The 27611-nt window shown below is 36.3% G+C and overlaps 1 protein-coding gene across 2 annotated transcripts; it reads right to left on the reverse strand.

Moving 5' to 3' along the window:
• Nucleotides 1–7095: 7095 nt before the first annotated feature.
• On the reverse strand, nt 7096–26616 carry LOC306847434 (stromal membrane-associated protein 2-like). 2 transcript variants are annotated; one of them, XM_079381387.1, is made up of 10 exons: nt 26121–26616; nt 13495–13628; nt 13309–13394; nt 13141–13219; nt 12982–13041; nt 12369–12441; nt 12169–12290; nt 11873–12044; nt 11487–11785; nt 7096–10309 (listed from the first exon to the last, which is right to left on the reverse strand). In XM_079381387.1, exons 1-10 carry the CDS (start codon nt 26221–26223, stop codon nt 10184–10186), a joined length of 1254 nt encoding a protein of 417 aa, XP_079237513.1. In that variant the 5' UTR covers nt 26224–26616; the 3' UTR covers nt 7096–10183. The 2 variants fall into 2 exon arrangements, with proteins under 2 accessions (XP_079237513.1, XP_079237512.1); XM_079381386.1 differs by having other exon boundaries at nt 7188–10309; nt 12982–13059; nt 26121–26610.
• Nucleotides 26617–27611: the final 995 nt, after the last annotated feature.

Consider the following 27611-nt stretch of genomic DNA (forward strand, 5'->3'; position numbering starts at 1 on the left):
AGTATTGAAATCAAAATAACGCTCTGCATTTTGTTTACAACACTATAAGTGTCTCTTCAGGTAATGAAAAGCTCTACACACGTGATGCTGCTTTGATTAAATTGTTCGATCAAAGCTCCTGAGTACATGAGTACTCACGTTTTAAATACAATTTTACCCGTTATTTGTTTATTGTGGCTTCACGCCCACTTGAACACTAGGGCCAAATATGAGAAATACATCATGTAGACAAGTGTGGGTATTTGGACAAGCCCAAAGTCACTTGTTTCACTCCTGAACTCCTGATTCAGGTTTGAATGAATTGGTTAAATAAATTAATCAACAACTCACTCATTAAGACAGTCACTTGTCCCCACAGTCACTTGACTCCACCAGCGTACCGATGTAACCTGCAGAAAGAGTAACAAAAAAAAAAAATCTCCACTAATGAACAGACCGGCAGCCTGTCTAAAACGTACACAGACAAGCAGTGTGATACAAACACTGTCGGACTGTTATATCAGCACTCTTGGAGATTCGATGACCAGAGTTAACATTACACGATGTACTGTGTTATCAATAATAAGCTGCAGGTCGGATGCACGTGCAAAATTTTTTAAATGAAAGAAGTGCTGTTGGGAGAAAGGGAGGCATATTTTGGGGGACTTGAAGCATTAGGATCCTCTGAAGCTCAGACAATTGGCTGTCAGCATCTCATTGCAATGGTGGGGCTTGTGTTGGATGATTCTGCTAGACTGGCACGTAAAGCCCATCACTCTCACATCTGAATTGCCCATGATAAGGCTTCATTACCATAAGTTTATTTTCTCCTATTGAGGTGGGCTGTCTAAAACAAAGGCCAGTTGATTATTTTGCTTGATCATTGTACCATTCAAAGCGACCGATTGCAAACGGAAGGGAAACAATGGGCTTTCCCAGAGGATCCCGGAGGCTGACATGCATACAGTAACAGGACTGGTGACACTGACGCGAGATCAGTGCGGCCAGGCCTGACAGTACACCCATGGGACTCACAAGAGCTCAGAGACACTGAATCTGAGCCTGTCAAGGCTGTCTATGGGTTTGAATGGCTGCAGTCCACCGAGGATTTTGCATTTCAGCAGTCCGTCACTGTCAGACAATAGCAACGTATTTGGTTGCTGGACAACAATATGATTTGTTTTATATGTAATATTATATGTTATTAATAGACTTATGTGTGTTGACAAGAAATGGGCGTTTTATGATCATTATACATCTACAGGAACATTAAATTGCCTCAAATTATTATAAATGCTTTCTGAACGTGTTTTGGATGTTAGTTCCCAGTATTAAATACTGGTGCTTCCAATAGGTGTCTTATCCCATATTGATACATGAATTCCTAAGACCTCTAAATTATTAATGTGATCAAAACTTTGCTGAAAACCTATTGCACACAATCTACTACATGTCTTCTGCTCTCTGACTGACCGTTTTTACTTTATTAGCGAGTAAAAGGCCTTTTAGTACAATTCTAAAACGGTCCCACTTCAGTTTGTGGTACATGTGTCTTTTTGCTGTGAAATCTTCACTGCATTTTATAAAAAATAAAAAATTTGCAAGAATAACTTCTATATTGTTAGTAATATTTCAAGATAAATTTACTGGACTGCATATATTGTATCCTCCTCAAGTGTGAGCCTCATATTCTCACTGTATCATAATACATATGGACCATAAAAGCAAGATGTAACAAATATGATACAAAATATAATACAAGTGCAAACTTTTTTCTTTTTTTTTTATAATAAATATTGGCCTATTTCATATGTCAGGCTTCACAAGGTTAATTATCTTAGCCAGCCATATTTGCTCTGTAAAGCAGCTTTAACCTAGTTTTGCTAGTCAACAGAGCACTCTGTATTCTAGCAGCTTGGTCTAAGATGGCCCTTTTTAAAGGTCTGCTTGAAAAGGATGCAATGCAAATGATTAATGCAACCAAATTCTAAGCAATGATTTCATGGTAGTATGCTGGCCAGAGCTGTTTGCATAGAGGATTATGGTACATGAATATGGGCATTGAATGGTACAATAGCAACACGACTAAGAAGGAAAGAAAACATGGGATTACATGTGGTTTTCTGCCCCTTAATGTGATTTTCTTAATGACAGTTTTACCTTTTTATGCACTTCAGTGAGGACAGTGGCGAGGTTGAGATTAGAGTGAATGTATTTTGCCCCAAAAGCCGATTAGCTTGATTTGAAACAGAGCCAAATTGAGTCTATTCTATTCTCATTCACAAAGACTGGGCAACAAAACGTTAAATATTCAGAGCAAGGCTTTGTGTTACCTCATGTTCTGTCTGTTTTCATATTACAGTTGAGCAGATTTTCATAAACCCTCAATACATTCAACACCTTTAAAAGAAAATCATTGAAAGATGTAGGCCTAAACTATGGATGGAAGATTTCCATTTGCATTTACAAAACTTAAATGATAAAAGGGAATTTGGTGCCACACGTTCAGCCTCGGTTAGGTAATTAAAGGTTACCTTTTTTTAATTCTCTCAAACAATGTAGAAATGTAATTCTGTTGATCTTGACTGCCATCTGGTGGTTCTACAGGGACACTTTACTCAAATTCTAGGTAATGCTAAACTATGCTAGCTCTTTACACATTAAGGCCTGACATCCGATCTCAGCGTACTTTGAAATTAAAATATAGTTCTACATAGTTCAGAAATAGCCTGGAGATATATTTTAGGTCAAAATGCTGTGGTAGTCTTGTCTTTTTTGGTTCAGTGTCACCAAATGAGCCTCACATGTCCTTCTTGTTTTACAGGGCAAACACAATGAAGAGATATAATATTTTTGTTGTAATATGGGCTATCTATCTACAACAGTGAAATACCCAAAACCCCAGAATACATTGAGCAAATAAATATAACAAACAATAGGGTAAAACTGACAAACTATTTCCATGTTTTCCACCTCTTTTTATGTACGGAAATCACGCTGTTTCTCCCGTTCTCTCTCACAGACCCCGCGAATTTATCAGTAAAATAGTTTAGCAGCTGAAAAGCTACATGACATTTCTCAGTAACTACTTAGCGAGATTGTTGAAGCTCTGCTGCTGAACACTGCTGAGAGACGCAGTATCTCTCTTTCTCTCAAACTAATAACTTAACAACTGCGTTAAACAGCATTATTAACTGCATAGCGCTCATATGCATATATTAAATAGGGAAGGGGGGGGGGGGCCCAAAAATGTGTATTGCCTGTCACGATAAGAGGTCAATCTGGCCCTGCAGACAGCTGAAGTTAAATGGCAGTATTTTAAAAGACTTCTACCCAAAGTACAGTAGGCTACATCCTAAATTCTTATCAGGAAAAAGTGATTAAAAAGCCTACATTTGTGCGATTAATGGACGACAAACTCCTACCTTCTACTCATTTCCAACCTGCAGATTGTGTGCCCCTGCCCTGCCCCCTAGTCAGAGGCGTAGATTACTTTTCATTGGACAGTTGAAAGCCTATTGCACACAATCTACTACATGTCTTTATTAGCGAGTAAAAGGCCTTTTAGTACAATTCTAAAACGGTCCCACTTCAGTTTGTGGTACATGTGTCTTTTTGCTGTGAAATCTTTACTGCATTATATATACATATATATATAAAAAAATATATTTTGTAAGAATAAGTTCTATTGTTAGTAATATTTCAAGATAAATTTACTGGACTGCATATATTGTATCCTCCTCAAGTGTGAGCTTCATATTCTCACTGTATACATATGGGCCATAAAAGCAAGATATAACAAATATGATGCAAAATATAATACAAGTGCAAACTTTTTTTTATTATTTTAAAATTAAAAATTTCAGGCTCACTGGTACCAAGAATTTGCTTGGCTACATTTTGAGCCTGGTATTGATGGGGCATTGTGCTTCTACTGCCACAAAGCATTAAAAAAAAAAACATCAGAACTTGCCAAAAATGCAGAAACCACCTTTATCATCTCTGGCTTTAAGAACTGGAAGAAGGCCAGAGAGAGGTTTACTTTACATGCTGGATCAGAATGTCACAAGACAGCCATAACAACACACATCTATGAATCAAGATCAATGGATATTCAGCTGTCCAATGTACTGGCATCCCAGCAAGAGGAGGCAAGAAAATGCCTGTTAAAGATAACCAGCGCTGTACGGTTTCTGGCAAGACAAGGTTTATCTTTCAGAGGCCACAATGATGATGAGGGAAACTTTAATCAGCTTCTAAAATACAAGTCAGAAGATGACCCTAGCCTGAGCAAATGGTTGTCCCTCAAAACTGATTATACTTGCCCGCAAATTCAGAATGAAATCCTCAATTTATTCAGTAATTCTATAATTTGTGGAATTGCAGAAAAAAAATCCATTCACTTCTGAACTTGCAGTCTTGTGTCATCATGGATGGTACCCAAGATTTATCTGGAAAGGAACAGGAATCAGTCTGCCTAAGATATGTTGATCAGGATTTAATAGTCCATGAGGAATTTGTTGGCCTGTATGAAGTCTCCGTTACCACAGGAGAGAACCTGGCAAAGGTTCTGAACGATGTACTGCTCCGTCTTAACTTATCCATCACTGGGCTGAGAGGGCAGGCTTATGATGGTTATGTGAATATGGCAGGAAAATATTCAGGGGAACAGGCCATCATCAAAGAGAGTCAGCCACTTGCATTATATGTCCACTGTGGTCCACACTGTGTAAATTTAATTACACAGCATGCCTGCACAGCTTCTCCTGTTATCCGTAACTCTTTGCATGAAGTGGGAGTGTTGTTTCGCCAGTCTGTGAAAATGAAGTAAATTTTCCAGGATATTTCAAAGTCAAAGAGTGGATCTATTACAGCCATCAGACCTTTGTGTCCTACAAGGTGGACAGTGTGCACCTCTGCCATTCATGCTGTGCTAAAACAGTATGAGCCAATGTTACTTGCTCTGGTGGAAATGGCACATGGTCATTCCGAGTCAGCTTGCAGGGCAAATGGTTTGTTTGATACATTTCAAAAAGGCAATGTTTTGCTTGGCCTTTTATTGTCTTTAGAAGTCACAGAAGAGCTTGAGTGTCTCAATGCTTCTCTTCAGAGCCGCAGTCAGACAGTAGATATAATGCTAGCTGCTGTCAACTGTGTGAAGGACACAATTGCAAAAAAGAGAACAGAGGATGCATTCCAAAGTGTCTACGACAAAGCAACACAAATGTGTAACTCCCTAAATCCAGTTGAAATGTCCCGTGTTCGAAACCCTCCGAAACGCCTGTCTGGTCAGTGTTTAGCACATGTACCTACTTCTTCTGCAGAATACTTCAGGACGGAATATTTCAAAATAAATAGGGAGATGATTGCTCAGCAGTTCATAGATGGCAAGGAACGTCGCAGAAACACTTTTGGCAGTTTTAAGTAGCTTTATATATTGAGATATATGTTAGCTTTAATACCGTGTCAAAAACCTACTACTTTTAGCAAACCAGCCAGAAAGCTTAAAGGAAATATCACTAAATGTTTATTTCATCTCGTTGTTTAATTGAAATAGGGTCTACATCCCTTGACATGTTTGTCAGTTGAGCTCAATGAATAGTTTCTTTGCAGTAGTTTTTTAATTACTTTTTTTATTTAATTCCTGAAACATGGAATGTTTAATAGAACATAACAGAATAAAGAAGTATGTGAATGTGCAAGTATCCATTACTGTGTGCCATGTATTGTACATACAACACACACAAAATACAATTTGAAATATGTGAACAATAGGACCCTTATAAGGACATCTTTGTAACTTATACTCAAAAAGGTGCACATTAGTACCTTAGAGTACCAATATGTACCGTAATGTACAACTATGAAACTTTTTGGGGTAAATAAGGTACAAAGATGTCTTTTTAAGGGTACTGTCCCAGTGACAAGCTGTTGTATTTGTTTCTTTTTCTCTCTTTCTTTCCTTCTGTTTTATAATCATATATAATAATATAATCATAAAGAATATTAAGCAAAAAGGTATGATTAAAAATAAAACCTGTCAATCAGACAAGGGTTAACTGAAAAAAACAACAACAAAATAAACAGGTATAGCACTAGACATTCAGACCCCCACCACACACACACACACACACACACACACTTTTGAAATGATGGCTACGCCCCTGCCCCTAGTGGTTCTTGCAATTTGCAGCAACTATTGAATCTTGCTGCTTCAACAAAAACTACCTACACTATATGGACAAAAGTATTGGGACCCCTTCTTCTTTAGAACAGAAAAAAGCACTTCCAAAACTGTGGCAACAAAGATGGAAACATAATTAATGTATTTGTCTGTTGCAACAGTTTTTGATTTGTCTAAAACGGTTGTACCGATATTGGTGTTTGGTGATGAGTTTTTGGCTCAAGGTCTGCATTTAGGTGTTGAGCTGGGATTAGGACTTGGCTTTCTTGCAGACTAGTCAAATTCTTCCTCGGTCATTTCTTTTTGAACCTTGCCTTGCAGAGGCATTGTCATGTTAGAATATAAAAATATCCTGTCCAAACTGTTGCTATAAAATTAGAAGCACACAATTCCCTAGAATGTCATTATATGAAGAGTTCAGATGCAAAAGCCTCTAAGTGCCATCTTAAATTTTCTTCAAAAATTTATATTTTTATCAGGCTCCAATGTTTATGTTCAGTTATTTCACTGTAATGGCAATGAAAATAACCTATTCATTGCCATTAAAGTGAAATTACTGATCCTACACACGAGGCTGGTAAAAATGTTCATTTTAAAAGAAAATTTCAAAGGGCACTTAAGAGGCTTTTGCATCTGAACACTTCACATGCTTTAACATTAAGATTTGTACTCATGGAAATTACTAAAGTAGTCAAACCTGTCCATTGGGTATCCCAATACTTTTGTCCATATAGTGCACCTTTATAGACAAATCAGGTATCCACCATACAGGCAGCAACCATTGTTGAATCACTGCACTAAATAAAACACTTTAATCACTAATTAACATCAAAAGTTGAATGAGAATATGCAAATTGAAAATAAAATAAATTTCAGTGCATATAAATTCAGTGCAATAATTTCTACACCTCCCAAAGAGTTTACTGTAGTGTGTGGATGATTATTATTTTATTGCATTTATACCACTAAATGAAAATGCACCATATATATATATATATATATAATCACATCACAATGCTTAATTGCAGTCAAGATGTTTATTTCTCATCTTATTTCACATTCAAGCCTTTGTAATGCATTTCTGAAAAGGAACTTAATTAGAAAATTTGCAAGTAACCCACATACTGTATCTACACATTCACTGTGAGCCACAATGATGGGATCACGCCAGCATAACAGACACTTACATGACGTTACATCCTCTCATGTGAGAGTTCACAGAGGAAGAATGTTCAAGACCTCCACAACGTAATGTGGGCAGATGATGTTTTAGCACCGTTTCACCAAAAGGAGCGATGAAACCATTACACAGCTGTCGGAGTCTCTTCCTTGAGTGTGGAAACAAGCCCTCCATATTCCAAAAAGTAAAAAATTTGAGGTTTACTAAGAAAAAAGCAATAGAGGTTTTAACATTTACCGCTAGCTTTAAACAAAAACATTTATTTTATGTGTTGAAAGAAATGTGCACTGTATATGTAGCAGTTGCATTTTGTAGAAGACCTCTAGAATGATTGCTTCTCTACAGATTAACTATGTGCCAATGTAATATTGTAAATCAAATTTTAAACAGGACATTTACATAAAGCACTACAACATTCTTTAAATGACCTGATCCAAATCACTCAAACCGGACAGATTCAAGTGGAAGGTTGAAAGCAGATGCACCTGGCGAGATGAATCCAATCAGCAGCAATATTTTTCAGCCCACTGATACAGTATGACATCAGTTTGAACGTCCAATGATTGCTGTTTTGGAATGTCTAGCATGCACACAAATTGAATGTTGCCTAATCAAACTTTCTCAATGAACGATTCATGCATACAAGCTGCTATTGTAAAGTGCCATTATAACAATAGTTTTAAATTAAAGATAAAACATTGGACTATATATAGAGGGTTATGTCTTATGTTATTATACCACAAACATAGTATTTACAGGTTCACATGTGCCTAATTATGAGAAAGGAATGGTTCCATTAATCAGAATAAACAAACCAAACATACAAAACCTAAAAAATGCAGTGGAGATTAAAATTAAAACTTTTTGCACAATAAAAAACAGACATTCAGCAACAAATAATGTGATACAAACACCACTGCACATCACTGATTATCATTCATCAGTAGAGGACAGTGATGTGCAAGACCACCATGACAGTGTCACTTCAGACCACATATTCACCAAGGTATAAAAAGCCTAAGTAACAATATTAGCAAACAATTCTTCACATCCAGGTCTACAGTGAAAAACACAGCAACCAAATATTGTAAAATGTCGAGATGCCTAGCGCAATGAACTCCTTTACAAATCACGGTCTTATACACTGTCACATATTGAGAAAAAAAAAAAAACGCTTCTTGGGTAGAACATTTTGAGTCTCTATGGCTATGGCCTGAAAATAAACACAAAAGCACAGACATATTTAATGCATGTACACCTGCTTAACCCTGAACAACAACAAAAAAAATACACAAACTAATCTAAGATAGATTTCTGGTCTTGTTCAGGCTTTTTTTTAAACTGGTCTTATTGGTATCCCAACTATAGTAGTTGTTGTAAGTGCCTAAAACCTGTTTGAAACCAGTAAACCAGACCAGCAAACCAGCTTAGGCTGTTTATAAGCAGTTTTAAAGGGGCCTTAGCTTCTTCTTTTCACATGCTCTAGTTTAAAATAAGATCAAGAGTGAACCTCATCGCATTTGGTTACTTTAGAAGCAGACGTTAAGCTCAAACAAACAAAGTCAATAAAACCCCAAGCTGACTGCTTTGATTGAACTTCACACAGTGGCCATGGCAAATTCTGCTCTCCGGGCAGCAGTCAGAGTGAAACATTCATCTGGTCTCGGTCCAAACTGCAGCCTCGGTGTCCCAAAATTTAGTTCTCTCCGCCAGCGGTGACCCTGCACTCAGTAATGAGGAGAAAAGCAGTGCACAATACAATCAATGGTGCCATTACACTCTTTGAGGTCAAACCGCAATGCTCTGAAACGACAAAGAGCAGCATGGATCCATCTAGAACATATCGTTCCAAAGATCTGTGCCGACTGCGGAGCATTAATAAATCTTTGGCTGAATGTGAATGTCCAGCTATGAGATGGATGTGAGAACCCTCATCCTCCCAAGTCTTTATTTCTCCTGAGTTGAGAGTGAATGTGACAGAAAGCAAAGTCAAAGTAGCTTAGTTGTACCCTGTGCGTTAGAAAGACGAAAATACGAGAGTATCATTGCAGAACCTGATAGCACAGACACAAAATGGACATTTTCCTCAGCAGTATCAAAGTTTAAGATCCTTACTAACTAAAATGGCTTCTAGCTGTTCATTTATGACTGAAAACATGCTTATGTTGAGACATAGACTGTTACATATATATCTATATGATAAAGTGTTTCTGAAATGAAACAAGCTTTGTTAAATGAAACTAAAGATGCTGTCTCATTAGCATAATTTTGGCAAAATGCTGTGGGCCAAAAAGGGCAATTGTATATTGTGAAGTATGAGCACAGCAAAGTTACACCAAGCAGGTCTCTGTTGGTCAACGTGGCAAATTCACAAGCAAAATCTGCAAGGGGAAATCAATCGCCCTCAAGCAAATAAATTCCAGATTGTGTGGATTCCTAACTGGATTTTGCCAGTGAAAATTCGCCCAGAAACGATAAATGTGATCGCATCTTAACACTGATCAAAGAAAGAACAGAAAACCACATCTTCAAGCGGATGTAGCAAAAACACATCATTTGGGAACATCAAAGCTGACATTCGGCTGAGAAGTGCATACGCACTCTACCTTGTGAATGACACTTCTATTCTCTCTCTGAGTAGGTGACTGTTTGAAGGCAAGCATGAGAATCTGGCTCTGAGAATGAGGGAGGTAGAGACTTTGCTTCGGTTGCGATCATCTAATCAACTCCCCAAAGTGTTTGCTCTTACAATCTGTTCCCCTTCTGCTGTCAGTCAGTCGTGGCGCCAACCGAGCCCAACCAATTCAGACACGCTGTCCCACTCTCTCTCTGTGACATCATCACTTCCACACGTGTGACCCGAGCATTGGATTAGAACCGGGAGCATCCTCTCCACTCATGGGCTGCCCATATCCCATCATGTTATTGGCACCGTAGAAATTCATTCCTGCCATGTGTTGAGTCATCTGTGAGAGAGACAACAGAAACGGTTATTAAGGCAATTAACAGAAAATAATGATGACACTGCCATTTGTTCATTTCATTTTGTTTTCCCTCATGTTGCTCCAAACCTGTGACTTGTAACACAAAAAGAGAAACCTTAGTTGTTTTGGCAATACGGGACAATTAATGGGGACTGAAGATTTAAAGGAAGCAGTTTGTCACAGCCTCATGGGAACTAGGAGACATAATGAAGCTTTCAAGCTTCAGAAAGAGTGAAAAAAGTATCATAAAGTATCATCTTCAAAAGCCAAAAGACAAATTCCTGTTAGGAACAGATGAAATTTAAATCACTATTAACTGAAATATTATGTTAACAGCCATAAGAATAATACTGCTCAAAAGTTTGGAAAGTTTTGGTTTGATATCATCTTTGATAGAAGTCTCTTATGCTCACTGAAGCAGCAATTGTCATAATCATAAATACAGTAAAAACTGTATTATTTAGTGAAATATTATTAAAATTCAAAATAACTGCTGTGTATTTTGTATATATTTTAAAATTTAAGTTATTCCTGTGATGGCAAATCTGTGCTCAAGAAACATTACCTATTATCAATGTTGAAACAGTTCAGCTTAATATTTTTAGTTTAAACTGACATTTTTGTCAGGAAAACTAAAAAACAGCATTTATTTGAAATCTGTAACATTATAAATGTCTTTGTCTTTATTTCTTTCAAAAGTTCAACTCGCTGACAAGTGAGTGGCAGTTAAGACCTCACAAACTGCATATCAGTAAATAAGAAGCAAACCAAACTGTATCATTTACATTTAAAATACTTACAATATAGCGTATGAGTCTTATACACACTTTTATTATGCTTTTGCAGGTTTTTTGAAGCTTGAAAACTACAGTCTTCATTCATGATAAATACATGGGGAAAAAACTCTACATTCTTCAAAACACCTTCTTTTGTGTTCCAAAGAAGAAAGTAAGTCATACACGACTGGAACAACATGAGGATGAGTAAATGATGACAGAATTTTAACTTTAAAATCTTTACAACGTGTGTTCTTCCAGTAACAAACTCAAAAATGGATGAGTTAAACATACCTAAAATTGTTTTGGGCTATCACTGAACAAAGCATAAAATATTTGTTGTTTCAAGTCAGCATGGTAATTGTGATTTCGGTGCTTGTTACCTGGCTGATGTTCCACTGCAGCTGTTGGGCCTGCTGTGCTCCATATGCTTGCTGGGGAACTGCTGCCATGCTTCCCATCATCCCGTTCTGCATTCCCATTACGCCCCCCTGCACCCCTGCCATGTACGGAGGCGCAGCTGCCACTCCGCTGTGCGGCATGACACCTGCCTGTCCCAGTATGTTCATCTGTGGAGCCATCATAGGCCCCATCATGCCCTGCTGGGCACCCAGGGCCTGGTATTGGCCGTATCCTGCAGCAGGGACATAGCCCATCTGGGTTGCTCCCATGTACATGCCAGCTAAAACAGAAACAGATTAACATGCATAAACAGTACAAAGAGACAGAAAACATTTCAAATAAGCTTTCATCCTGAAACTAATCTCACCATGAGCAGCCATGTTTGCTGGTGGTGCTGTACTGCCATACAGGGACAAGATTGAGTCCTTAGACATCTTTTTTCCACTGTCCTCACTTTTGGAGGGGGGATCCAGAAACAGGCTGAGGTTTTCGGGCACTGATGCTGCTACCCGTCCAGTGGGCATGGACCCTGAGCTAGGCTACAGTGGGGGGTGGGGGGACGGGGGAACGCTTAAACTGCTTGGTTGCGTTACATGCATTAATCACTCAATAGATGGATCCAAGATAGTCAAAGGACAGTGAGAATGAAGTGAAAATCTTTACCGTGCTCCTGGAGGAGTTTGAGCTGCTGATGGAAGCAGGCAAAGAGCTAAAGAGGTCGAGGGCAGGACCGAGTTCAGTTCTCGGTTTGCCATTGGACACGGTAGCTTGAGGAGCAGGGGCATCTGAGAAAGAACGTTTCAACATCAATCATCTATATGGTGACTGTACTGATGTTTATGGTGTGTTTGTTAGCTTCTTACCAAGTCCTAGTAAGTCATTAACTGACTGTGACTGCTTTGGACTGTTTCTGAATTGTTGTGACTCGTCTTTTTTCTATAAGACAAACAATCAATGTTAATGATGAAATGATGGAAACACCATTTTGTTATTTAAATGAGAATCATTCAGTCAAGACGTCATATTGAAGGTCAACTTGGAAGGCTCCTTTAGAAATTTCTAATGTGATTTTAAAATGAAAATGTTTTGTGATTGTGTTGAGTTAATCAGTACGAGTATACACAGTTTCTTCAAGTAACATTAACCACAGTTTTACCCGTAAATCAAATAATGCTATTCTAAAAACCCATTTAGAATTCCAGAATCCCTAATGCATGGCTAAAAAGTCCTAATTCTCTTCCAGGTTTTGTGTCTATAAACTATTGGTTCTAAAACAGGGGGTCAGGGCATAGAAGTACTTAAATTATTAAATTGTTATTAATATATTAAAATAATTAAATTGTAATCCAAATTCGATTAAAAAAAACAAGATGTAGAATTACACGTATTACAATATTATTTATTATTTGTTTAATTTATTATAATAAAAATAATACAATTAAAAAATAAAATAATTTCACAAATGCAGAAACCCACCAGCTTCATCTTTTCAAAAACAACAGGAGCCTCTTTCGTCACTGTCTCACTCTTTTCTTTCTGACAAAGTAAAGAAAACTAATTTTATTCTTTTACAAAATCAATGTAAAAGATAAAATTACAATGACAATTTTATAATTCCGATATCTCAGGACTTACCCTGAAGGACTGGATGTCAATGCATTTATCCATATATTTCTTTTTATCATATTTGTCACGGATAAAAATCTCAGCAGCTCTGTAAGGTGTAGCTTAGGAAACCTTTAACATGAATATAAGCTTAAACATGCATGCACACACATACTGTATATAAGTGCTAAAGGATACTGGTCTGTTTCTGGGTGCTGGAAGCACTCTGGTAAAAAGGCCTCGTATAGTCGCCGAGCTTTGGCATTCCCCATCTCCTGAACAGACTGAGCACAACACAAAACACATGTTAATCAATCAGCCATACACATAGATCATACATAAATGCGGCCCTTTCTACTGGAAACCTTGATCCATAAAGCTTACCTGTATTTGCTCATGAGTCCACTGGTCCAGGTTTACAGATTTAACTCTTGATATGTGCACGCCAAGATTCCGATGGATTCCCGCACAGCGGATACAAATGAAGATTCCAAGATTCCAGGATGCCCATCTGGGACCTGATGGGCAAAGAAAACTACAGTTTAATCTCCTTTTTTTAATTTCCAGGAATATGAAATGATAGAACAAGCCTAATTAATACTGAAATGTCACTTTATACAGGAATTCAATTCAAAAGCATTTCATTACATCTTTAAAAACGTACATTTTATCAATCATTGTGGAAGAGCAACCGATTTCCCGGAATGCTCTAATTTATTCAAAAAGTTATTTTGAATTGTGATAGTCACACAATTTGACACTAACATTCATTTTTAGGAACTTACACAATTGCAGATGTGTCACATATCATTATGTTTTCAAATTCAACAAATTCCTCTTCCTGTCATTTCAATTCAACTTCCTGTGGGGTGTGGCCAATTCGATTCGAATGCCATTCTGTGAATTGAAACCGAGCCAGTTCTCAAAATCAGAATTCAGCTCAACCCTGGCTAAAGCAATTTAATGAGTCAGTGAAGGAGAGAATGGACAGGAAAAACAGACAGAAGGGAGCGAAAGATAGAGGGAGCCTGATGAGGAATGATATTTACATTCTCCTGCTTGGCATTAGAAGAGAAAATAAGAAGCTTCACGCACTGCAATGACTAATCCAGTTTGGGCAGTCATGTGGACATGCTGGCACAACGCTGATAACGCACACCCACCAGCCCCTGCAGCATCTGTAGTCCTTCTCACTGCTCTTAAATCACACGTGTATGAAGACATACAGGCACACAGTCTTGATAAAGCCCACACTACCTTCAACAAAGTCTGAATCAGAAGCATGCCTCAAGGTGCATATATATGTGCTGTTATCACCATTTTCTACTTCAAACACATTATGTAACCGTACTCTCCTGAGACATGAGCTAGCTTCAAACACAATGCCTATTGAGCACAAGTATTGAGCTTTCCTGCTGACACAATATCAGTTTTGGCCAATAGGTGGCAGCCCCACATCACGTTATTGTTCTGGCTGGTCTCCTGATGTGATGTCACAGAGGATTGTTGTGGCAACATTTCTGCTTAATTGCTTAGAGTTCTCTGGAACAAGCACACAGCATCCTGGGACGGTCATACCTGCTGTTTACACAGTGCACCTGCTGTGCTTATATTCATCTGAGTGGATCTAATTTGACAGAAAATAGACAGTTTGCCTCTAACCTTGAGTAAGCTTGTCAATATGGCACGCCCATGGGCCGTCCGTCTGACAGTCTCATGAGTATTGCATACAAAACTCAAAAGCACTTATAAAAATAACAAGCTCCATTCAGATTGTGCGGAAGAAGTAACTGGATTTAACAAAGTTTGCTTTGCATTAAATCTCTGAAAAATAATCAGTCTTGTAGGAAAGGAAACAGAATAATTTTAACGATTCCGTTTGTTCGCCAGTCCTATGGAATGATTATTTTAGTAGTTTTATTAGAAAAAAATACTTTTATTCAGTAAGAATGAATTCAATTAATCAAACGTGAGTAAAGACTTTTATATTTATTTTAATATTTATTTTTCAAATTCTTTTCTTTTGAACTTCCTATTTATATATATAATTTTTTTTTTTTAAATGTACCATAGTTTCCACAAAAATTTTAAACAGCACATCGGTTTTCAATAATAATATTTTTTCTTTGCACCAAATCATCATATTAATGATTTCTGAAAGATTATGTGACACTGAAGATGTAGTAGCTTCTGAAAATTTGATTTTGCCTTCACAGGAATACATTTCATATAAAAAAAAATATATTAAAACAGAAAACGGTTATTTTAAATTATATTAAAAAATGCAATAATATATTATAAAAACTGGTTACACTTTATTTTAAGGTATCCTTGTTACAGTGTAATTAATTATACATTTAAGTACAGAGTAATATTAATTAACTACTTGTACTTACTATATGGTTAAGTTTTGGTTTAGGGTTACTTGCATATAATTATGCATAATTAAGTGTTATTATAATATTAAGTACATGTAAAGTGTAACAAGGACACCTTAAAGGGGTCCTATTATGCTCTTTTACAAAGTCTTGATTTTGTTTTGGGGGTGTACTAGAACATGCTCTCATGCTTGGTGGTTCAAAAATTGCATTATTTTTCACATAATTTACATTATTACAATACTTCTCTCCCCAGCCTGGCACAAATGGCTCGATTAGTTCCGGGTTTGATGAAGACCCGCCTTCTGAAAAACGATTGGTTAGCTGTCCCAGTGCATTGTGATTGGCGAACAGCTCAGACGGTGTTTCAGTACTGCCCCGCCCCTTGCCAAAACAGCAAGTTCATCAATATTGCCATATCAGTTCAGCCCTCAAGAATATTGAACAAGAGGATTGTGCAGCTCCTTTGCTCGCACGGATATTGCAAGACATTAAAGTGGTAAAGTTATTGTTGTTGTTTTTTTTGGCTAAATCACGTTTTAGATGGGATGTTAAGAACAGCTTAAAAATAGAATCTGTACATAGTAAAAGCAGTTAGGATATTTGTATTTTTGTTAGCTCTGGTGTACACGATCTACTGATTTACGAACTCGGGAGCTGATTGAGACGCACTGACTAAAATTCAAAAAGTGAAAAAGCATAATAGGACCCCTTTAAAATAAAGTGAAATAAAATTAAAATAAACCTTAAAATTATCACCTGAAATCTAATATTTGTAATATATTGTCTACACATTGTCATCATAATATCGTGTGAATATAGTTAGTGATTCAATGAAAAGAATCAACTCATGATTCATCAGTCATTTGTTCAGGAATTGGACTAAACTGGTCGTGAACCTTAAAAAAACCTTAACTGCATAATTAATTTTCTAAGTTATATATGTAAAATAAGTACAAATAAAGCACAACTGGACTTCTCGTTGAGCCATATAGCTAACATACATACATTCATTCATTTATATATTGCACTATTCTATTATTGTGCTTTTATCTGATGCTATTTCAGATTCACTCACCCCTAAACAGCACATGAAACAAATAAACTGCGTTTGGGTGCTTTAAATGTCAGTCAGACGGTCTCTTCCTGTCTAAGTGGGCGGAAGTGGACCAGTCTGTATTCTGAAAATCAATGGAGGCTATAGGCGAGACCATCTAACCTTGTTTGTTTTAATTTCTTTGTACCAAAAAAGCTGGGAAAGCCAAAATTCAATCATGAAACCTGAGCTCTGATATTTATTCTGCTATAAATGTGTTGATTTGGAACTTAATGGAGCACCAGTTTGGGTTTACGTCTGCAGTATGCTCACGGTCACACTCACATCTGAGATTTGGCACAGGCTCTAATGTGAGATGGCCGTGTGCAAGAGGAAAGGGATATTCCCAACGGGACGTATGCTGGTTCACTGCAGCTGTATAAAACACAATTTTCGTGAGCTCTTGTGTGCTGTGGGCCTCTTTGGATTACCTATTCATCCTCCACCTACAAATATCCCTTCTTTCTCTCTCTCTCTCTCTCCCGCTGAACCCTGCATGGCTAAGGGGTAATCAGCTTGAGCGGTATTACAGGTCAGCTCAAGCACAGCGAGAGAGAGAGTGTTTTCATGTGGAATGGAGGAAGGACTGAAGAACATGTGCGGCTGTAATAAACAGTCATGTGGAGTCAGGCAGGTTTCAGGGTGAAGCACAAAAGAGATGCATAACAGAACAGAACAGAGAGATTCACACATGCAGATCACACTTATTAGCCTGTTAGAGAGAAGCACCAGTAAGAGGCCGAGGAAGGACACATGCCAAGCCACCTGTTTATTAGTGGTACTTGCTAAACCAGACATCACCATGCTTGTACTTACAGTTTAGGATTTAAACCGGTGGGAAAATCATTCAGCAGTGTTAATTGTTATGGATATGATACCTTGAATAGGCAGATTATATATGAGATATGTGTTGTTATCGTTCTATGATTTTTGATGAAACAAGAGCAAAACATCCCATTGACTTACACTAGAGGAGAGCTTGTGTCTTACTCAGATCAACCTAGCAGCAACTGTGTACCAAAATAAGAAAGGGAAATTACTTTAGGGGTAAACATTAAGGATGCCCTGATGGTCCAGGATGAGTGCAAAAAGAGTTGTGTACACATACATGTGCTTTTAGGTGTTTTAGGCACAATAGTAGAGAGGAATAAGCATCACAGCTCAATATCTTAACTGACCACCACCAGAACATTGGATTTTGTGTTTTATTAAACATCGTTGTCCAGTAGCTGGCTAACACAGATAAGATTTTATCCCCATATATTTCCTAAAAATACAATATTTTTATTACTAATATATTTTGCTGATAAATACAGTATAAGTATATAAATAAATATAAAAAGCATTATTTTGTACTTGATTTATAAATACATTAAAATATGAAAACAATACATGATGTACTTTAAATTTTTACATAACATATTTATGAAAAATAATATAATGTATGGGATACAAATGAAAAATATTCTGCATTTATGTACATTTACATTCTTATTAATTTTATAAATGTATTACAAATAATCATATTTACACACTAATGTTTAAAAGTTTGGGTTCGCCAAGATAATTGTAATCTTTTAAAGTCTCTTATGCTCACCAAGGCTATGTTTATTTTATCAAAATAAAGTAAGATTAGTGCAAAATTAAAAATAACTGTTTTCTATTTTATTATATTTACATGTAATTTATTCCTGTGATGAATTTACATCAGACATTACTCCACCAGGCTCCTGTCTTCAGTGTCACACAATCCTTCTAAAATCATTCTAATGGGCTGATTTGCTGCTCAAGAAATGTTTATTATTATTATTATTATTATCAATGTTGAAAAGCTGAGCAGATTAAAAAATATATTACAATAACACAAAATATTCTTTGACAAATACAAAGTTCAAGAGAACAGGATTTATTTGAAATATAATTTTTTTTGTAACAATGTAAATGTCTTTCACTTGATTTTTTTCCTTCTTTTTTGTCCCCAAAATTTTGAATGGTACTGTATAGTGTAAAATGTTGCTAAAATCGTATGTAGGTAGGCAGATAAAAATCTGAGCTACTGGCAGAGACAGTTTTTAATATGGAGCCCTGCATTTCCTTGACACACTCCAGGCAACTGTTGATCTACAAGAAAAAGTGAACGCCTTCCCCTCCAGCTTGACAGGAGTCTTTTTTACAGTGTCCGTGTGGAGATTTACAGGGCCGCGAAGCATTCGTAGTGCTACTGTTAAAGTTACATTAACATGCTGTGATCTACAATGTGTTCCTCTGACAGACAGGGATCCAAGAAAAGACAAATGAGAGCGCTCCTGAATCAAACAACAAGAAAGAAGACCAACAGGACCACTCAGAAGAGAAACATGGACTTTGGTTGGTCCTGCTGTGAGAGGATGTGTACCAAACAAACATGGAACCTCACAAACACACACACACACACACACACACACAAACAAACAGATAGTGGACACACTCTCTTTACTACATAGAAACTAGACAAATCTGTTCAAGATGCATCAACACGTCACACGTCTCAAAACAAGAATCTGAGAAGCTCTAAATGGATTCTGTACTAAGTAAAGCATTATGGGGGAATCACAGACCGGGATGTGAACTAAAGACCCAGTTTCTCTGAATGGGTTGAGGGATTCTTGGCCTGTCAGGCTGCCAGTTTTTCTGGGAACTGCAGGGCTTCTCCTATCGCAAAATAACCATAGGACATTAACTGATTCTGGCACTCTCAGAGCAGATGGACTTCTATTCAGGATGAAAATTCATAAAGACAGGCCTTGTTCTTAATTATGTAGACACGAACTCTCTGTCTGTGAGCGGCAGTATTAGGACTGCAGTCTGACTCTCGTGCTAATCTCCAAACCTGGAGAACAGGGCCGGTTGAAGCTCTGTTATTATGTCTCTTATTAATGGAGGATGTCTGAAGATACAACAATAGTAATACCAATCTTTAAACCAAGTATTAATTCACAGAGCCATTTTGTAAGTGTGCCAAAGCAGTACCCACTCAGGTCAGACCCTGGGAATGTGCAGACTTCAGGCACTAAAGTTCAAATTTCCAGATATTCTATTTAAATGAGGGCTGCCAAAGGTAATGTGTTATCTTGTCAAATTCATTGTGAATGTGAACTGCAAAAATTATTGGTGGTCTGAAATAGGGCTGCCACTAATGACTATTTTTCCATCGATTAATCTATCGACTAATTTATTGATTAATCTACACGATTAATTTCCCACACACACACACAAAAAAAAAAATCAACAATTTTACTTAAGAATATTTTATTAAACCAAATGAAATCCACATTTCTATGAAATCCTTTTTTTAAAGCAAAAGTAAAGTGCAACATACAGTGCAAGAAGCAAGTGTCCATCTCATAGTCCAAATTACTGAAATCAAAGTCCTGTATTATAGTGTAAGAATGAAAACATGGTCACGTGTTCTAGTCTAATAATAAAATTATATATAAAAAAAAAAACACTTTTTAAAGGAGTATTTACCAGAATTTATTTAGGTGAAAAATGTAAATGTGCAGTATTTCTGAAATAAATAAATAAAATAAAAATAAATAAAAAATACTTTTTTTTTAAATATAAAATCAATTAATTGGAGATGCTTTTGATTATTAAAATTTAATGGAACCATTAAAATGTAATCCAGAAAATAATGGAAAACATGCAGAATTTGGTAAAGATAAAAATGTAAAACTCAATTAATTAGACAGGCTTTTTGATTAATAAAATTTAATTTAACCATAAAACAGAGTATAGAAAAAAAAAAACTGAATTTGGAAATAAAACTGATTTCATAGGGCCCTATAATTAGAATATATATATATATATTTTTTTTTTTTTTTTTGTGGTAATAAAATAAGTGAACAATAGCTTTTAAAATGACTTAAAATACATATATAATAGCAATGATGCAATAATAATTAGTTCAAATAAAGTATCAAAAGCAAGAAATCATATGGTTTTATTGAACAAAACTGTTAAAATACATAATGTATTATAAACAATAGATCTAATGTAGATTACGAATTACAACAAAGGTCTGCAGGGGGCGCCGACGACCTGATGATTGTTTTTACACATTACTGTGTGATCTAATCCTTGTTTAATATTGACCAAGCACCATTTAATTCAAATGTCTACTTAATCTTTAATATTTGGCCATTTCTTTAGGACAGAAATACCATAGCCGCTGTAATTACATGAATATGTGGACATCAAAACCTATAAACTCAGAGTGAGGGTTTGAGCTTTTATTTTGAAATCGCGATGTATTCTCCTGTGTTTGAGTAGATTTATAAATGATTTACCTTACAGATCTGATGAAATGGCGCGCGTTACATTCCCAGATGAACGTTATAATAAACCCAAACGCAGAACATCATGCAGAGATGGAGTTTGAGACGCTCCACATGTAAATGATAACAGTTTCTGTGGAGCTACTGTGAACGAAGCCGCGGTGAGACGCTCGTGCTTAACCTACACGCATGGAAATAAAGCGCATATACTGTGTTAGAACTGTATGGCATACAATTAAATCACAGCGTTTGTGAATTCACAATTCTGCTTAATTATGATTTTTAAATGGGTTTAATATATCATGCAGCCTTGGAAAACAGTCTAATAATGTGTTTTATGGATTCTCGTCTGTGAAATGCGCCACTTCCGGTATTTTGCCGGTTAGTCGACGTGAGCAAATCGACTAGTCGACTAAAATCGACGAATCGGGACAGTCCGAAATAACAGCCTGATGCAGCTTCAACTCCCACCCCATATTTATACTTAGCCTATAATTTATATGTTCATTCTACTTTATTCATCCTAATTTTGTAATATTGGTAATACTGGTAAAAATAACAAAATAAAGTCTTAAAAAAAAGGTTTTCAAAATGATTTTAGGACAAATTTCTAAATTTCTTAATTTACCGCACAACCCTGTATTTATCAGTCTTGGTGTGGAAGGACAAACGCTGACATTTCAGATTCGGGTGGCAATTTAAAATAAAACCAAAAAAACAACACACACTATGTAAAAATTATCATTAAAACAGATATTTTTTTAATTATTATTTATTCCATATATATTTTTTCTTTTTATTAAGCCTATTATTTTCACTTTGTTTCTTTCTATGCAAGATGATAATGTATTAAATTAAAACTACTTGAATGTAAAAAAAAAATTTATAAATCAATTTAAAGGAATAGTTCACCCAAAAATGAATTTTTTGTCATTTACTCAACCTCATGTCGTTCCAAACCTGTATACATTTCTGTCTTATGTTAAACACAAAAAAATGCATTTTGAAAATTTTTGAAGAACCAAACAGTTCTTCTGAGTACAGTAAATTATGACAGCATTTTCATTTTTGGGTATCTAAAACTTAATTGAATGTTTACTTTAAGGTCTTAACATCTTAAAATATATTCAAATTAAACACTTTACCAATGTTCCTGATCTGTAGAGAGTACTAAATCCTTACAGTAAAGTGAAGAGCATCATGTGGCAACCATGTGAATAAAAGCCTTTCAGTCGTTCTTTAGTGGTGCATCAGCTACTAGAAATAACTACTGTGTAACACAAACAATGTTACAAAGGGATAGTGATGCTTCCAACATGTGATGCTGCTCACACAGAGTCAACATCAGATACAGCCTATTAAAAATGATCAGAAACCAAAAGGTGGGTCTTTGTAAATACATTCAACTGGTGTGCTCTTGTTTATTAGACACCATTACAGCCATTTTCTTATTCACAGACTACATCTAGTTTCTTTAGTTCATGAATTTAGAGCTATGAGTTACTGAGGAGTGCGTCACAGTAGAGAACAGAAGTTTTTGCAAAACTCAGAAAACGTACCTATACATACAATTCACTGCAGTTTCCAGCTAAAATGACCACTAGTGCCAGTAAAACTCTAGCACACAAATTGTAATTACGGGACCAATTATTTTGTGTGTTTTCTTGCCCAATAAAACACTTTTAACAGTGCATGATTTCTAAACTAATACATTTTGACATTTGCATTACATAACCAACTCCATTTGATTGGCTTTTCTGAAGTAAAATTGCTCGTTAGCTCACCCAGTACAGCACTGCACTTGTGGTTCTGAACACTCAAAACACAAGCCACGATAAAAGAAGCCAAAAACTTACAGAAGCAAGCTGAAATGACATGGTGAATATGAATTTCAAATTTGCTTTTGTTAACACTTCAGGGCTAGCAAAATCGCTAGACCAACGTCCCGGGGCTATTGTGTTTTCCAGTCGGGCTACCAAAATGTATGACTGCCCTGCCCGAAGGGCTACCAGGGATTTTGAAATTCTGCAAGCCCTGCACTTGATTACGTTAGTAGGGTAGGGTTTAATATAGGTGCTACATATTTTGTGTTATTTTCAAATGCAAAATAACATTCTAGTGACATTTCACATCTAGTGACACTGAACATTTTATTTTGAAAGTGTCGCAAAATGCACAAGCAGCAACGATATTGCAGTATTGGTAGAAATACTGCAATAGGCACGTTTTTCCAATGAGCCTGGGTGGGAAAAGAAGTACACTGGCTTCTCAGTGAGAAACTGATAGGGTCTATAAGGGACAGCCATCGTGTCCTCCAGCATCACATCCTCAATCCACTCCAGCCTCCACGGCGAGATCTCCATGACAACCGCAGAACAAGAGAATGCAAATGAGCCTCATACCAAGGTGTTCTGGGAGAAAAGGTCGCATGTAAAACCACTTCCGTTCTCTAATTTCCATTTCATTCAGCTGTTCAAACACAGACTGTCCCCCGCATACAATCAAACTGCCACTAAACAATGAAATTAAAGGAACTGAAAGGACCACACACAATGAGAAACAGAGAAGTGTAAACGATGACAGACGTGAGTATAAGAAATAGCCCTTTAATGGGAGATACGCACAGTTCCTGCTGTTCCAGCAGCACAATGAATCGATCGTTAAAAAGACGGCATCAGTTGAACTCCAGAGAGTATTATAGCTACTTGTATTACCTCCATGATTGCAGCTCAACTTTAAATTACAGACTACTGAAAGTGTGCTTCAGCCAAAACAGGAAGAAACAGGTACCTAGTTACCGCCACACAAAGTTGCTAACGTAACAAACTTAAAAGGAAGCCAAAGGAAATCTATACTGTACTAGATCTCAGTTACTGTAGCATCCTACCACAACAACACAATATCTGGGCCTATTTCTGAATATGCTCACAATCGTTTTCCATGGCCAAAAAATGCTTTTTTAATAAATGTTCAAGCTATTTTAATAACAGTGAGAAATATCCATGATCAGTAATGTTTCTCGATTTATCCATTACTGGCAGGTGTGGCATAAAGGTTAATTTTGTGCCCTGCAGTCAAAACACATGGCAGGGCAGTACCAACACAATACTCTGTCTATCACATGACACTCTTCAACAATAAGAACAACCTTATCTATTATGCACAACTCTTGTATGCTATGGAAACTGTGTAGCCTGTAAAGAGAAACACAGCCTTATTTCCACACCTAAAACTCTTCAGCACATGTTGCTAATTAGATCTTTGAACCACCTGCCCTATTCACATGTGTGAATGCATATTATCACAACAGCAAAGTGCTATACAGAGAAGCAGTAATGAGTTCAAAAAGCACAAAATGTCAAAGTCAAATGCCAGTTAACCATTAAACACAATTTCCGCCACAGTTTAAACACAAAATACAGTTTATTTGTTTTTTCTGTGTGAGCAAATTCCACATTTATACATGTGAAAACGACTCGTCGCATGAATAGTCTAACCTGTTAGCCTTGCTTGACCACTGCAAGCTACTTTTTCCAAAACTCTGACATGAAGTTGTAACTGAATTTCACTGCTTGTAGGATCATTTCCTTTTTTTCAAAGCAAGGAAATGGTGTGGCTGTATTGCACAAGCCCCACCGGGGTAGCAACGTTTATACATATTTGTGTTGTAGAGAGTATGAAAAAGGGAACAAACGTGTTACACAACCAAGTGGCACGTTCAAAGCAAGTAGTGGAGCATTCAAATAGGACAGAGTGCAACTGGAATACCGTTGAGAGAGAGGACATGAGAAGTTTTGGGTGTCCTCAAGCTCTGCACAGGGCAGTACAAGACAGGGAGGGCTGGGAACAGATTACATCTGACCAATAGCAGCCGGCCTCTCAGAATAAGGAGAAGGGCAGAACTGTGTCCCTTAAGGGCTGGAGGTCAAGCAGGGAAGTCTGCCAACATAAAGTGTTTGGCAAGCAGAATCACAGAAGCAGCATAGTTTGGCCAGCGGAACTGTGTATGTGTGCACTGTGATTTGTGCAATGTTGTGCAACACAAGTTAATGTGAAATTTAACCACAGCAGTATCTTCAGTGCAAGCTCAAACTGGAAACATAATGTTGTTTCAACTCTTTATCCCATGGCCAAATCAATACAGTGGTTATTTAGAAAAATAAACAAATAAACAAGCAAATAAATAAATAAATCATGTCTATAAGCATTAAGAACTGACAAAAACAGAAGAAGAAAAAAAGTTGTGCTGATGCAAGAATTAGTTGCAAAAACAGCTGTCCACAAGTCCAACTTCCACTAGTGTTTTCTATTGCTTATACCTTGTAGCTGACAAAGTAGGAGGATAAATGATAGATCTGCTTTGTTGTTTTTTAAGCATGTGAAAAAAAAGATGTTTTAGACGACACAAGATTTAATAAAGGATAATAACTGTATTTTTGTCTAGTGACATGTTGTTTATGCACCTGCAACACACCTGCACAAGTGTGTGCGATTCGTTAACGTGAATCAGTTCTTTCAAACAGTTATTTTCAAAGAACTAGTATGAAAACGATTCAGGTAATTATTTTAATGTTTGGACTTCAGCGTGTCATCACATGGGCCTTTTTATGCTTTGAAACATTTGAATGAGGACATATATTCCTGATTATGATTTTTAATTAAAAGTTTAAAGGTGTTTATTATTTCATATGCCTCCCAATTCAGTGCAGCCAACCAAAAAACAAAGTGTTTTTAGAATGTAAATATAATTGGGATTTACGTTAAACAATATTACAATATCTAAGATGCAAGAAAAGTTTTGTAAAAAGCTATTTTAAACCAACTCGATTCATGCTTGTTGATAAAAAACAATCAAGCCATACTAATGTTTACTGTCAAGTTTGAAGCATATCTCTCTCATTAGCCTACTGTTGGATGTGTCTTAGTACCGTGAGCGAATTGTTTCCATGTGATTCGGGGTTGTGTTTCATTAAACCTAAGCAGATCGTAGAAACCACTGGCACTGACTGTCTCTATAAAAAAACTGGTTCACAAGCCTTTTGGAAAACGTGCAACCCAGACCGGTTCAACCGATTCATCAAAAAGATCCGATTCGTTCACCAACCAAACTGATGTAAAACACACAGGGCCTAACCCAAACCTCTCATACATAAATTCAATTTCTAAAAATGCTCTTTTTTATTTGTTCAATGCAAAGATACTGTGAAATATGAATCTTACCTTTGGCGTGACAATCAGCGCAAAACTTGTTTTCCTCTAACGCGAGAAGAGATGTGAGAACAGCCTGATAGCGGTCAATGTCTTTGACTGATTTACCCGTCATCTTCAGAAATCAGTGATATCCCTGCACCGTAATAAAGTCACAACCGGCTGCTGCTGCAGATGAAGAGAAAAAAAACACTACTGTGCTGCTGGCTTCCGCTAATCTTACCAGGAAGAGGAAAAGGCATTGAACCACTGCTCATAAAAACAACAACACGGTTTTCCTCGCTGTGCATTCGCTGGTCCTTGACACCCAACTTTCCACCCGCGATATCAGAGACACATATCGAGCACACTTGAGTAACGTTATTACTCTCGCTTAGTCACAGCACTGCCTCTGTTGTGCCTGCTTCTGGACGGCAGACATGTGCTGTTTAAAACATTCAGTGCCTAAACTAAATCCAGCATCTAATAGTCGTGATGTTCGCTGTTCAATGATGTGAATTACAACCTCTTTGTGTAATTTGTAGAAAATGGGAAATTGCGCCACCCTGCGGACATCCGTGAAACATTCATTCATGTTCGTGTTGTCACTCAGGACCATTTCATTTTGAATCAAAAGTGAAATTACTCAAATATTTGTTTCCCCTCTCAGTGGTTTTGTATTGCTTTCAAACATTTAACTTTTTTTTTTTAACTTTGTCTTATATAGATTTTAATAAAAAGGTTGAAAATGTGTTATCAGTGTTTTTTTTTTATTATTATTATTATTCTGTTTCATGTGTTAAAATGTATTAATTACAAAGATTGTGTTCAATAATTTTTTTTAGTGTTTAAATTTAGTTTAAAAGCCTATTATAGATTATTATAAGGGCAGATCCATTCTATATTATTGTTGTTATCGTTAACAAAAACTACAGCTAAAAACTAGCAAAAACATTTCTGTTAACTGAAATAAAACTGAAATAAAATACAATAGAAATATAAAATTAGATAATATTAGAAATGCAGCTATGGTGACTAAATTAAATAAGTCTAATTTGAAGTTACTAAAAACTAAAATTTAAATAAAAATTCATGAACATTACATATAAATGTTTAAAACAAATAAAATAAAAAAATGACAAAAACATACAATAAATAATATGTAATATTTAAACTAGCAATTAAAATAAATGACTAAAAACACAGTTAAAATTAACAATAAACATACACTAATTAAAAATATTAATAAATACTATGTTAGTAATTAGTAATAGTATATTAGTAATACTAAAATAGCACAAAAAAGTCACAAAATGTCATGTGTTTGACCTGTAATATAAACATACTGTATATTTATTTTACATTTCCTTTTAAATAAATCCACCCTGAGAAATATTCACTAGTAAAAAAAAAAAAGAAAAAAAAAAAGTGTGACAAGATCTTGCCTAGAATGTTTACAACTGACAAACTGACATTGATTTTGGACATTTTCTTGTCATTAGACTTTGTGAACCACTGCTAGTA

This window comes from Barbus barbus, assembly GCF_936440315.1.
Source record: "Barbus barbus genome assembly, chromosome: 27".
NCBI classification, from domain to species: domain Eukaryota; kingdom Metazoa; phylum Chordata; class Actinopteri; order Cypriniformes; family Cyprinidae; genus Barbus; species Barbus barbus.

Coding starts and splice junctions, on each gene's coding strand:
- LOC306847434 (XM_079381386.1), bottom strand. CDS start 26,223: ATGACGGGTAAATCAGTCAAAGACATTGACCGCTATCAGGCTGTTCTC. Junction 13,220..13,308: donor CAGCACCCAGAAACAGACCA/GTATCCTTTAGC, acceptor TACACCTTACAG/AGCTGCTGAGATTTTTATCC. Junction 10,310..11,486: donor TGCAGTGGAACATCAGCCAG/GTAACAAGCACC, acceptor TCTCTCTCACAG/ATGACTCAACACATGGCAGG.